The 13,117-nt window shown below is 42.4% G+C and overlaps 1 protein-coding gene across 2 annotated transcripts in view; it reads left to right on the top strand.

The window, feature by feature from the left end:
* Nucleotides 1–13,117, top strand: part of scfd1 (sec1 family domain containing 1) — a 47,847-nt gene that overhangs the window by 20,469 nt on the left and 14,261 nt on the right. For both annotated transcript variants that reach the window (XM_063006927.1, XM_063006928.1), the window contains exons 12-16: nt 7,857–7,947; nt 8,048–8,121; nt 8,340–8,421; nt 8,550–8,646; nt 12,852–12,922. In XM_063006927.1, coding sequence (XP_062862997.1) covers nt 7,857–7,947; nt 8,048–8,121; nt 8,340–8,421; nt 8,550–8,646; nt 12,852–12,922 — 415 coding nt within the window. The remainder of the gene's footprint in view (nt 1–7,856; nt 7,948–8,047; nt 8,122–8,339; nt 8,422–8,549; nt 8,647–12,851; nt 12,923–13,117) is intronic.

The raw sequence follows: 13,117 nt of genomic DNA, 5'->3' as shown, positions 1-13,117 counted from the left end.
ATGTGGTGCAGCAGTAAAAACACACGCTGGAACTAGAGCTGGGATCTCGAATAGATCTTATCGAATCTTAGCTCTGCCTACCGGCTAGGCTGAGCGGCCACATGAACAATGATTGGCCTGTTGTTCAGATATGGGCGGGACTAAGCCGGATGGGGTCTCTCTGTCATGACTGGTGCAATTACGACCTCTGCTGGCTAATTGATGGCGCCTACACAGAGATGAGAAAAGAGTGCTTTCAGGGTGTGTCTCTCCGTACACAATGCTGAGCTGCACTGCACTCGTCAAAGTGTAGGAGATAAGATTCATATGCGCTAAAAAGGGAGAAAAGGGGGAGAAAATGTATAAACAAACAAAAAAAAAATTATATATATATATATATACAGTGTATCACAAAAGTGAGTACACCCCTCACATTTCTGCAAATATTTCATTATATCTTTTCATGGGACAACACTATAGACATGAAACTTGGATATAACTTAGAGTAGTCAGTGTACAGCTTGTATAGCAGTGTAGATTTACTGTCTTCTGAAAATAACTCAACACACAGCCATTAATGTCTATATAGCTGGCAACATAAGTGAGTACACCCCACAGTGAACATGTCCAAATTGTGCCCATATGTGTCGTTGTCCCTCCCTGGTGTCATGTGTCAAGGTCCCAGGTGTAAATGGGGAGCAGGGCTGTTAAATTTGGTGTTTTGGGTACAATTCTCTCATACTGGCCACTGGATATTCAACATGGCACCTCATGGCAAAGAACTCTCTGAGGATGTGAGAAATAGAATTGTTGCTCTCCACAAAGATGGCCTGGGCTATAAGAAGATTGCTAACACCCTGAAACTGAGCTACAGCATGGTGGCCAAGGTCATACAGCGGTTTTCCAGGACAGGTTCCACTCGGAACAGGCTTCGCCAGGGTCGACCAAAGAAGTTGAGTCCACGTGTTCGGCGTCGTATCCAGAGGTTGGCTTTAAAAAATAGACACATGAGTGCTGCCAGCATTGCTGCAGAGGTTGAAGACGTGGGAGGTCAGCCTGTCAGTGCTCAGACCATACGCCGCACACTGCATCAACTCGGTCTGCATGGTCGTCATCCCAGAAGGAAGCTGACGCACAAGAAAGCCAGCAAACAGTTTGCTGAAGACAAGCAGTCCAAGAACATGGATTACTGGAATGTCCTGTGGTCTGACGAGACCAAGATAAACTTGTTTGGCTCAGATGGTGTCCAGCATGTGTGGCGGCACGCTGGTGAGAAGTACCAAGACAACTGTATCTTGCCTACAGTCAAGCATGGTGGTGGTAGCATCATGGTCTTGGGCTGCATGAGTGTTGCTGGCACTGGGGAGCTGCAGTTCATTGAGGGAAACATGAATTCCAACATGTACTGTGACATTCTGAAACAGAGCATGATCCCCTCCCTTCGAAAACTGGGCCTCATGGCAGTTTTCCAACAGGATAACGACCCCAAACACAACCTCCAAGATGACAACTGCCTTGCTGAGGAAGCTGAAGGTAAAGATGATGGACTAAACCCAATTGAGCACCTGTGGCGCATCCTCAAGTGGAAGGTGGAGGAGTTCAAGGTGTCTAACATCCACCAGCTCCGTGATGTCATCATGGAGGAGTGGAAGAGGATTCCAGTAGCAACCTGTGCAGCTCTGGTGAATTCCATGCCCAGGAGGGTTAAGGCAGTGCTGGATAATAATGGTGGTCACACAAAATATTGACACTTTGGGCACAATTTGGACATGTTCACTGTGGGGTGTACTCACTTATGTTGCCAGCCATTTAGACATTAATGGCTGTGTGTTGAGTTATTTTCATAAGACAGTAAATCTACACTGCTATACAAGCTGTACACTGACTACTCTAAGTTATATCCAAGTTTCATGTCTATAGTGTTGTCCCATGAAAAGAAATAATGAAATATTTGCAGAAATGTGAGGGGTGTACTCACTTTTGTGATACACAGTGTATCACAAAAGTGAGTACACCCCTCACATTTCTGCAGAAATTTAAGTATATCTTTTCATGGGACAACACTGACAAAATGACACTTTGACACAATGAAAAGTAGTCTGTGTGCAGCTTATGTAACAGTGTAAATTTATTCTTCCCTCAAAATAACATAATATACAGCCATTAATGTCTAAACCACCGGCAACAAAAGTGAGTACACCCCTTAGTGAAAGTTCCTGAAGTGTCAATATTTTGTGTGGCCACCATTATTTTCCAGAACTGCCTTAACTCTCCTGGGCATGGAGTTTACCAGAGCTTCACAGGTTGCCACTGGAATGCTTTTCCACTCCTCCATGACGACATCACGGAGCTGGCGGATATTCGAGACTTTGCGCTCCTCCACCTTCCGCTTGAGGATGCCCCAAAGATGTTCTATTGGGTTTAGGTCTGGAGACATGCTTGGCCAGTCCATCACCTTTACACTCAGCCTCTTCAATAAAGCAGTGGTCGTCTTAGAGGTGTGTTTGGGGTCATTATCATGCTGGAACACTGCCCTGCGGCCCAGTTTCCGGAGGGAGGGGATCATGCTCTGCTTCAGTATTTCACAGTACATATTGGAGTTCATGTGTCCCTCAATGAAATGTAACTCCCCAACACCTGCTGCACTCATGCAGCCCCAGACCATGGCATTCCCACCACCATGCTTGACTGTAGGCATGACACACTTATCTTTGTACTCCTCACCTGATTGCCGCCACACATGCTTGAGACCATCTGAACCAAACAAATTAATCTTGGTCTCATCAGACCATAGGACATGGTTCCAGTAATCCATGTCCTTTGTTGACATGTCTTCAGCAAACTGTTTGCGGGCTTTCTTGTGTAGAGACTTCAGAAGAGGCTTCCTTCTGGGGTGACAGCCATGCAGACCAATTTGATGTAGTGTGCGGCGTATGGTCTGAGCACTGACAGGCTGACCCCCCACCTTTTCAATCTCTGCAGCAATGCTGACAGCACTCCTGCGCCTATCTTTCAAAGACAGCAGTTGGATGTGACGCTGAGCACGTGCACTCAGCTTCTTTGGACGACCAACGCGAGGTCTGTTCTGAGTGGACCCTGCTCTTTTAAAACGCTGGATGATCTTGGCCACTGTGCTGCAGCTCAGTTTCAGGGTGTTGGCAATCTTCTTGTAGCCTTGGCCATCTTCATGTAGCGCAACAATTCGTCTTTTAAGATCCTCAGAGAGTTCTTTGCCATGAGGTGCCATGTTGGAACTTTCAGTGACCAGTATGAGAGAGTGTGAGAGCTGTACTACTAAATTGAACACACCTGCTCCCTATGCACACCCGAGACCTAGTAACACTAGCGAGTCACATGACATTTTGGAGGGAAAATGACTAGCAGTGCTCAATTTGGACATTTAGGGGTGTAGTCTCACTTTTGTTGCCGGTGGTTTAGACATTAATGGCTGTATATTGAGTTATTTTGAGGGAAGAATAAATTTACACTGTTATATAAGCTGCACACAGACTACTTTTCATTGTGTCAAAGTGTCATTTTGTCAGTGTTGTCCCATGAAAAGATATACTTAAATATCTGCAGAAATGTGAGGGGTGTACTCACTTTTGTGATACACTGTGTATATATATATATATATATATATATATATATATATATATATATACAGTGGGGGAAATAAGTATTTGATCCCCTGCTGATTTTGTAAGTTTACCCCCTTACAAAGACTTGAACAGTCTATAATTTTTATGGAAGGTTTATTTTAACAGAGAGAGACAGAATATCAACAAAAAATCCAGAAAAAAAACATTAAATAAAAGTTATAAATTAATTTGTATTTAATTAAGGGAAATAAGTATTTGATCCCCTACCAACCAGCAAGAATTCTGACCCCCACAGACCGGTTTTGTGCCCATGAGGCACACAAATTAGTCCTGTCCCTGTATAAAAGACTCCTGTCACAGAATCAGTTTCTTCCGTTCAAATCTCTCGACCACCATGGGCAAGACCAAAGAGCTATCAAAGGACCTGTCAGGGACAAGATTGTAGACCTGCACAAGGCTGGAATGGGCTACAAGACCATCAGCAAGAAGCTTGGTGAGAAAGAGACCACTGTTGGTGCGATCATTCGAAAATGGAAGAAATACAAGATCACAGTCAATCACCCTCACTCTGGAGCTCCATGCAAGATCTCACCTGGTGAGGTAAGAATGATTCTGAGAAAGGTGAGGTCAGTCCAGAATTACACGGGAGGAGCTTGTCAATGATCTCAAGGGAGCTGGGAGCAGAGAAATGCTGGATATGACCCCAAGAACACCATCCCCACCGGGCATTTCTCTGCCTCCAAACACGGCGAGTGGAGTTGATGCCAAAGAGCTCAATTTTGGTCTCATCTGACCATATCACATTCTCCCAAGCTTTCTCTGAATCATTCAGGTGTTCATTGGCAAACTTTAGACGGGCCTGTACATGAGCCTTCTTGAGCAAAGGGACTTTGCGGGCACTGCAGGATCTCAATCCATTACGGCGAAGTGTGTTACTAATGGTTTTCTTGGTGACTGTGCTCCCAGCTCCCTTGAAATCATTGACAAGCTCCTCCCGTGTAATTCTGGACTGACCTCACCTTTCTCAGAATCATTCTTACCCCACCAGGTGAGATCTTGCATGGAGCTCCAGAGTGAGGGTGATTGACTGTGATCTTGTATTTCTTTCATTTTCGAATTATCGCACCAACAGTGGTCTCTTTCTCACCAAGCTTCTTGCTGATGGTCTTGTAGCCCATTCCAGCCTTGTGCAGGTCTACAATCTTGTCCCTGACGTCCTTTGATAGCTCTTTGGTCTTGCCCATGGTGGTCGAGAGATTTGAACGGAAGAAACTGATTCTGTGACAGGAGTCTTTTATACAGGGACAGGACTAATTTGTGTGCCTCATGGGCACATAACCGGTCTGTGGGGGTCCAAATTCTTGTTGGTTGGTAGGGGATCTAATACTTATTTCCCTTAATTAAATGCAAATTAATTTATAACTTTTATTTAATGTTTTTTTTCTGTATTTTTTGTTGATATTCTGTCTCTCTCTATTAAAATAAACCTTCCATAAAAATTATAGACTGTTCAAGTCTTTGTAAGGGGGTAAACTTACAAAATCAGCAGAGGATCAAATACTTATTTCCCCCACTGTATATATATATATATATATATATATATATATATATATATATATATATATATATACAGTGTATCACAAAAGTGAGTACACCCCTCACATTTCTGCAGATATTTAAGTATATCTTTTCATGGGACAACACTGACAAAATGACACTGACACAATGAAAAGTAGTCTGTGTGCAGCTTATATAACAGTGTAAATTTATTCTTCCCTCAAAATAACTCAACATACAGCCATTAATGTCTAAACCACCGGCAACAAAAGTGAGTACACCCCTAAGAGACTACACCCCTAAATGTCCAAATTGAGCACTGCTTGTCATTTTCCCTCCAAAATGTCATGTGACTCGTTAGTGTTACTAGGTCTCAGGTGTGCATAGGGAGCAGGTGTGTTCAATTTAGTAGTACAGCTCTCACACTCTCTCATACTGGTCACTGAAAGTTCCAACATGGCACCTCATGGCAAAGAACTCTCTGAGGATCTTAAAAGACGAATTGTTGCGCTACGTGAAGATGGCCAAGGCTACAAGAAGATTGCCAACACCCTGAAACTGAGCTGCAGCACAGTGGCCAAGATCATCCAGCGTTTTAAAAGAGCAGGGTCCACTCAGAACAGACCTCGCGTTGGTCGTCCAAAGAAGCTGAGTGCACGTGCTCAGCGTCACATCCAACTGCTGTCTTTGAAAGATAGCCGCAGGAGTGCTGTCAGCATTGCTGCAGAGATTGAAAAGGTGGGGGGTCAGCCTGTCAGTGCTCAGACCATACGCCGCACACTACATCATATTGGTCTGCATGGCTGTCACCCCAGAAGGAAGCCTCTTCTGAAGTCTCTACACAAGAAAGCCCGCAAACAGTTTGCTGAAGACATGTCAACAAAGGACATGGATTACTGGAACCATGTCCTATGGTCTGATGAGACCAAGATTAATTTGTTTGGTTCAGATGGTCTCAAGCATGTTTGTCGGCAATCAGGTGAGGAGTACAAAGATAAGTGTGTCATGCCTACAGTCAAGCATGGTGGTGGGAATGCCATGGTCTGGGGCTGCATGAGTGCAGCAGGTGTTGGGGAGTTACATTTCATTGAGGGACACATGAACTCCAATATGTACTGTGAAATACTGAAGCAGAGCATGATCCCCTCCCTCCGGAAACTGGGTCGCAGGGCAGTGTTCCAGCATGATAATGACCCCAAACACACCTCTAAGACGACCACTGCTTTATTGAAGAGGCTGAGGGTAAAGGTGATGGACTGGCCAAGCATGTCTCCAGACCTAAACCCAATAGAACATCTTTGGGGCATCCTCAAGAGGAAGGTGGAGGAGCGCAAAGTCTCGAATATCCGCCAGCTCCGTGATGTCGTCATGGAGGAGTGGAAAAGCATTCCAGTGGCAACCTGTGAAGCTCTGGTAAACTCCATGCCCAGGAGAGTTAAGGCAGTTCTGGGAAATAATGGTGGCCACACAAAATATTGACACTTCAGGAACTTTCACTAAGGGGTGTACTCACTTTTGTTGCCGGTGGTTTAGACATTAATGGCTGTATATTGAGTTATTTTGAGGGAAGAATAAATTTACACTATTATATAAGCTGCACACAGACTACTTTTCATTGTGTCAAAGTGTCATTTTGTCAGTGTTGTCCCATGAAAAGATATACTTAAATATCTGCAGAAATGTGAGGGGTGTACTCACTTTTGTGATACACTGTATATATATATATATATATATATATATATATATATATATATATAATATACATATATAATATACATATATATATATATATATATTAGGGATGTCCCGATCCGATCTCAAAGATTGGAATCGGGGCCGATCAAGGCAGTTTTTAACTGATCGGTATCGGCTTTACTAAGGCCGATCCTAAGCCCGATTTTTCGTTTTACGTCAGCATGTCCGCTGTGTGGAAATACTTTAAATTGGAAAGTGAAACAAGTCCAACAGCGAAGTGTAATGTCTGCAATGCGAGCGTTTCACGAGGCGGTAGAAGCAGAGCTGCGTTCATTACTGTAGAATTTTACTGTTTATATGGTGTGTGAGTCGAGGATCACTCCGGTTTACAAAACAATAACTTTTAATCCGAGTATGAAAACTTCAGGACCATACCATACAGCTTTTACGAGTTTACGTGTTACAAGACTGAACGACATCTCAGACCTTCACTTCATTTTGAGTGTTCTAGTTTTACTACTACAATGCTGCACTGTTTGTTTACTTTTATTTTGTAAAAATAAAAGAACATTAAGCAATAGCTTGGATGCAGGCAATTTTTTTCCTACAGCACTGCAGAGCTATTCAGTTGTTAAACATGTACATTGGAGTAATTTGAATAACTGTAATGTACTTAAAGTGTGCACTGTGTGAACAGTATAATCTAGTTCTTATCTAGACAATATCTAGAAAATACAAGTATTGGGCTCGGGGAAAAAAAAAAAACGTGATCGGGACATCCCTAATATATATAATATATAATAATATATATAACACTGTAGATCACAATAATAATTGTTTTATTGTAGGATGATGACCTCTAACAAATATTATCACGAATATGACGTACTAGATGACTAGTATAGCTTTAAAAGGTTCCAGTTGTTTTGCGGGTAATTAGATTCTATTAGCATGTTTGCTTTAAGGGTACTTGGACCAAATCTTTAAATGCTTTAGTTAAGATTATTGCTATTTTGTTTTCAGTCCATTTCCTGAGGTAGCAGAATCAGTGCAGGAAGAGTTAGATGCATATAGGAGCCAAGAAGAGGAGGTCAAGCATCTAAAGAGCATTATGGTAGGTACAAAAACACAATTTCTAATGCTGTCAGTATGGTTTGTACACTGAATCTTTAAATTTTGAAACATCACTGATGGGATTTTGGTTATCTCTAAAGGGCCTTGAAGGGGAAGATGAAGGAGCCATTAGCATGTTGTCTGACAACACTGCCAAACTTACCTCGGCTGTCAGGTGAGACTGTATGAGGTGTAGCATTACAATCATTTATAGGAGAAGTGGCTATCAGAACACTATCATGCACACTTAATGCAGTGTCTATTCAGTGTTCTATTATAAGAGTGTATATTATTTTAGCTTTGCCTTGTTGTGTAATATATGATGGACAGTTCTACTGTCTAGTATTTAGCATCTGTGCTCTCAGGTAACACAATACTCCTGTATCCAAACAGTTCTCTTCCTGAGCTTCTAGAGAAAAAGAGACTAATTGACCTTCACACTAATGTTGCTACAGCAGTTTTGAACCACATTAAGGTGAATATTTTACAAAAGAAATGTTATTGCTTGATAGGATTACATTTTCTTAGTACGTACTTTTATTTCTTCAAGATTCACTGTCTATTTGTCGTCGGCTACTGACTGACCTTGTGTTTTGTTCACAGTCACGCAAGCTGGATGTGTACTTTGAGTATGAGGAGAAGCTTATGAGCAAGTCCACTCTGGACAAATCTCTGCTGGATATTATCAGTGACCCTGATGGTGAGCAACATACAACAACATATGCCTCTTTTCAGAAAACAACAACTGCTTCTCTTTGTTTTGAATACAATATTAGTTCCTGTGTACAGTATACAAAAAATGGCATTCTGTTACTACTAGAGACATGCAAAACTGCTGACATAGACAGTCACATGACCTCATTTTTGCCCACTCTTGCTTAACATTTCAGCTGCTGAACAGTCCGTGCTCGCCATTGCTTGATTTTCCTCTTCATGATGTGCCATACATTTTCATTAGAAACTGCGGGCTGGCCATTCAAGCAAAAAAGCACTCTGTTGTAGCACATGCTCTCTCTAAAAGACAAATATATGCCTATAAGTCAATGGTACCTTTAGACATTTCTTGGTTCACACAATACTGGACCAGTGGAGAATCACTAGTCTAGTCTGAAATAGTATTTGGTACTGTAATTAAATTTATTACTAGGAGTCAGTAAAGCCTTGACTACATGACTGTAAAAAATCAGTATTAAAATTATTTAAAATTTAAAACGGTGTTTTAGTAATGAGGATTTGCTAATGTCAACTTCACAAACTAATCTATTTATCTTTAGTAATCTTCGTATCCAAATAAGAAAATTCCTTCCACCCTGACTGTACTTTTTCACTTTGCGGGAAAAAAGAGAACAGTATAGAATCAAAATTTTGGAATGAAACAACATATTTAACTAGAGAGGTGGATTTCCTGAAGAAAATGCGAGTGTGATTGCGCTGCGGCGGGCGGGCGGGCGCGTGTATTCAAATGCTGTATCTAAGTCGGGAGTGTCATCAACGGGCTGTATGATTTAAAGTTGGAACGGTGTTGATATCTCGAAATGTCAAAAATGGGCGTGGCAGGTAGGCGGGTGTGCGTATCCAAAAATTGCATCCATGTCCCGGTGTCATCAACGGGCCGGACGATTTAGAGTTGGAATGGTGTTGATATCTCTAACTTTCAAAAAAAGAATGGAAGAGAATGGGGCAAATAAACGGGCGTGGCGGGCGTGTGTGCGTATTCAAAAATTTTATATATGACGAGGTGTCATCAATGGGCTGGACGATTTAGAGTTGGAATGACGTCGATATCTCAAACTTGAATGGAAGTCAATGGAAAAAAGTTTTCGTAAAAACGGGCGTGGCGGGTGAACGGGCGGCGGATCCAAAAGCTGTATACAAGCAGTCCATTCCTCAACAGGCCGGACGATTTAGAGTTGGAACGGGGTCGATATCTCGAAAACTGCGGATGAAGAAAGCCGGACAAAAAGCGGTGGAATAATAAAAATTCAATTCAAATTCAATCCCACGGTTGGGCCCTTGAGCAAGGCCCCTAACCCTCTCTGCTCCAGAGACGCCGTACGATGGCTGACCCTGCACTGACCTTGACCCTTCCAAACAAGCTGGGATACGTGAAGAAAGAATTTAGTTGTACTGCACACCTGTATATGTATATATTAGGGATGCATCAATACCATTTTTTCCCAACCGAGTACGAGTACAAGTACATGTATTTTTGTACTCGCCAATACCGATACCTATTTAGAATGATGCAATCTGGAGCATTATGGAATAGTGTAGTTTTTAGTGTAAAATAGTGCAGTGGAACAGTTGCTTGGGTTGCCATCACTAATTGTAAAAAAAAAAAAAAAAAAACACCGCACAGACATCATTGAGAAAGCTTCTGACAAGCTAACGTTAACGTTCATTAATAAACGCACGTAATTAACGTTGTGCACATCATACATGCGATGCGATTCTGCTGATTGAAATATTTACTTTAAAAGGATAATACAGTCCGATCCCATCTGAGCCGATTCTATCAGCACATCCATTCGTGGTTCACCTCGGTAAATCGTAAACGACTCTGAGTCGGCTCCCGCTCTGTGGTAATAACCAGTATAATTAAGCCTGAGCTTTATAATGTAAGCGAGTCACACAAAATGTTCTGTAGTAGTTGGTGTTTATTTACAACCGCAACATTCATTATAACAGTAAACACGGAGAGATGACTGAGAAAAGAAGCTTAAAATGAGTCGACTCCTGAATCACTTGTATCGACACTGTGAACAGAGTATTGAACACAAACACGTCCTATAACAGCGGTCGCTGCTTTTGTAACCGGTTATCTTCGCTGTTAGCTCTATTTTGAAGGGGTTTTTTTTTTCAAACGGAACATTAAACGTGCGTGTGAGCGTGGTCAGTGAGAATAATTCAATCTGTCTCCCGTGGGTGAAAAATGAATTGCTTTAGTTTTAGAAGTAAAAAAATCTCGTAATGTCACGCCCCCCGGTCAGGCACTCGCGTCCCACAGGTTGAAAACCCCTGCGTTAACGCAGCAACGTGCACTAGGCACAAGGTATCGGATGTTTAGTATCGGAGCCTCGTTTGCGAGTACAAGTACGAGTTAATGAGCGCGGTATCGGGCTAATACCCGATACTAGTATCGGTACTCATGCATCTCTAGTATATATGACAAATAAAGGCATTCTATCTTCTGTTCTTCTATTAGTGATTCTAGGAGGAAAAGGTTTTGGCTTTGGTTAGCTAGAGTTAATTTAGCTCTTTATCTTTCAATTTCTGCAAAACTGTTTTTTATGCATTATCAAACTAACAAATAAAATGTAATACAAGTGGTTAAAAATTAAATCTTCGCCAAACTTCACCATCCATGTGTAGAGACACTTTTGTAATTTTTTTATTTATGAGCCAGCTGTGTACTCTTACAGCAAACCTTTAAGGCATGCCGTGAATCACACTTGGCTCTGTATTTCCACCACTTACACTGGTGCTTTAACCAGACAGTAGGAGTAACTGTTGCAGCAGCATGAAGATGATTCCTTATCTGGCTTTCCCCCCTCAGACACAGCCAGTTGGTGACCCTGCTGAGGCTTAATTTTTGTCTTCCACTGCTGAGAGATACCAGATTGCATCCAAGGAGAGCATGTCACTGTACACGCCTCTTCCGACACGTGTACAGCCCTCCTCTTCTCACCCCTGCTTTCTGCACAGGCGTCTCTTCCGCCAATCAGGGTCCTTACACAGCGTGTGAAGACTCATCCACCCACGCATAGTCCGGCCTCCCACCCTACAGATATGGTGGCCAATTAGTATCTGCTGCAGGCACTGCCAATTATGCCCGCCAGCCGCTCAGGTGGCGCAGCGGTAAAAAAGACTCGCTGCAACCAGAGCTGGATTCTTAGTACCTCGTATCGAATCCAGCTCTGCCTCCCCGGTTTGAAGCTGAGTGGGACAAAGAACCGGATGTGGGTCTCTCTCTGCCAGAATGCGATTACGACCTCTACCGGCTGATTAGAGGCGCCTGCACAGAGATGAGGAAAAAGTGCCCTTAGGGTGTGTCTCTCCGCATGCAACGCTAGGTGGCGCCAAACTCATCAATGTGCGGGTGGCAAAAATGCATCCGGCTGCTGCTCATGTTTCTGAGGGGATATGGGTTAGCTTCGATCTCCTCGGTCAGGGCAGGGTTTGGCATAGACAGAGAGGAAGCACGATGCAAATTGAACAATTGGATGTGCTAAAGGGGGAGAAAAAGGGGGGGGGGGAATAATAAATAACAAATTATGCCCACCAGATGGCACCCAGCCGACCGGTGGCAGCACCGAGTTTCAAACCGAGGAGTTCAGAAACTCGGTGCTGGTGTGCTAGCGGAATATCCCGCTGCGCCACCTGGGCGCCTTGTTTTAAACAATTGATTATTCATTCATATTTAGTAAAAGCTTTATCCTGAGATGTTTGGGTACAGTGCCATTCTAAAATGATTTCTTTAATAGATTTAATGTCTTTACAAAAATGATCATTTTGGTGTGGTAAAAGGTTGTAGTTAAATGGTTTATAAATGATCAGTGTACTAGCTGAGTTATTAGAGTGCTTTGTGCTAATTCACAATATTAATAAGAAATGCATCCAGTTGTATCAGGTAATTATATAAACTTAAAAAAATGCGATTCTACCAACTTAATCATTTGGTCCTCTTGCTATAATGAGCCTCTTGCTCTGTGACTTGCACTGGTGCAGACAGTGACAGAAATAAAAACTTACTATAGCATGTGAAGTTCTTATAGAGTTTACTTTGCAATATGGTGGATTTTAATTGGCTCTTGCTTGTTTTTAGAGATTACTCTTCCCGTAAATAAATCTGAATTATTCCTGGACATAAATATTCACTGACTATTTTTTTCTTTTTCTTGGTAGCTGGAACACCAGAGGATAAGATGAGACTCTTCCTAATCTACTATATCACTTCCCAGCAGCCTCCCTCAGAGGTGAGATGCAGTGCTTTCTATGCTAGACGTCCTATTAGATTGTGTGGACCCATGGAAATTTACGGTAGGCTCTCCTGAGGTGCACTTTTGGTAATGTTGTGGCTTATTTTAAATAGCAGAAGACAAATGGATATTTATGTGGAGCAAAACACTGAGCCAAACTGGAACGTCTATGTTCTGAATGCCAGTTCTCAG

Source organism: Trichomycterus rosablanca, chromosome 13 (genome assembly GCF_030014385.1).
Source record: "Trichomycterus rosablanca isolate fTriRos1 chromosome 13, fTriRos1.hap1, whole genome shotgun sequence".
In the NCBI taxonomy this organism is placed as follows: domain Eukaryota; kingdom Metazoa; phylum Chordata; class Actinopteri; order Siluriformes; family Trichomycteridae; genus Trichomycterus; species Trichomycterus rosablanca.
The sequence above is the reverse complement of the archived record's forward strand: the minus strand, read 5'-3'. Positions and strand labels throughout refer to the sequence as shown.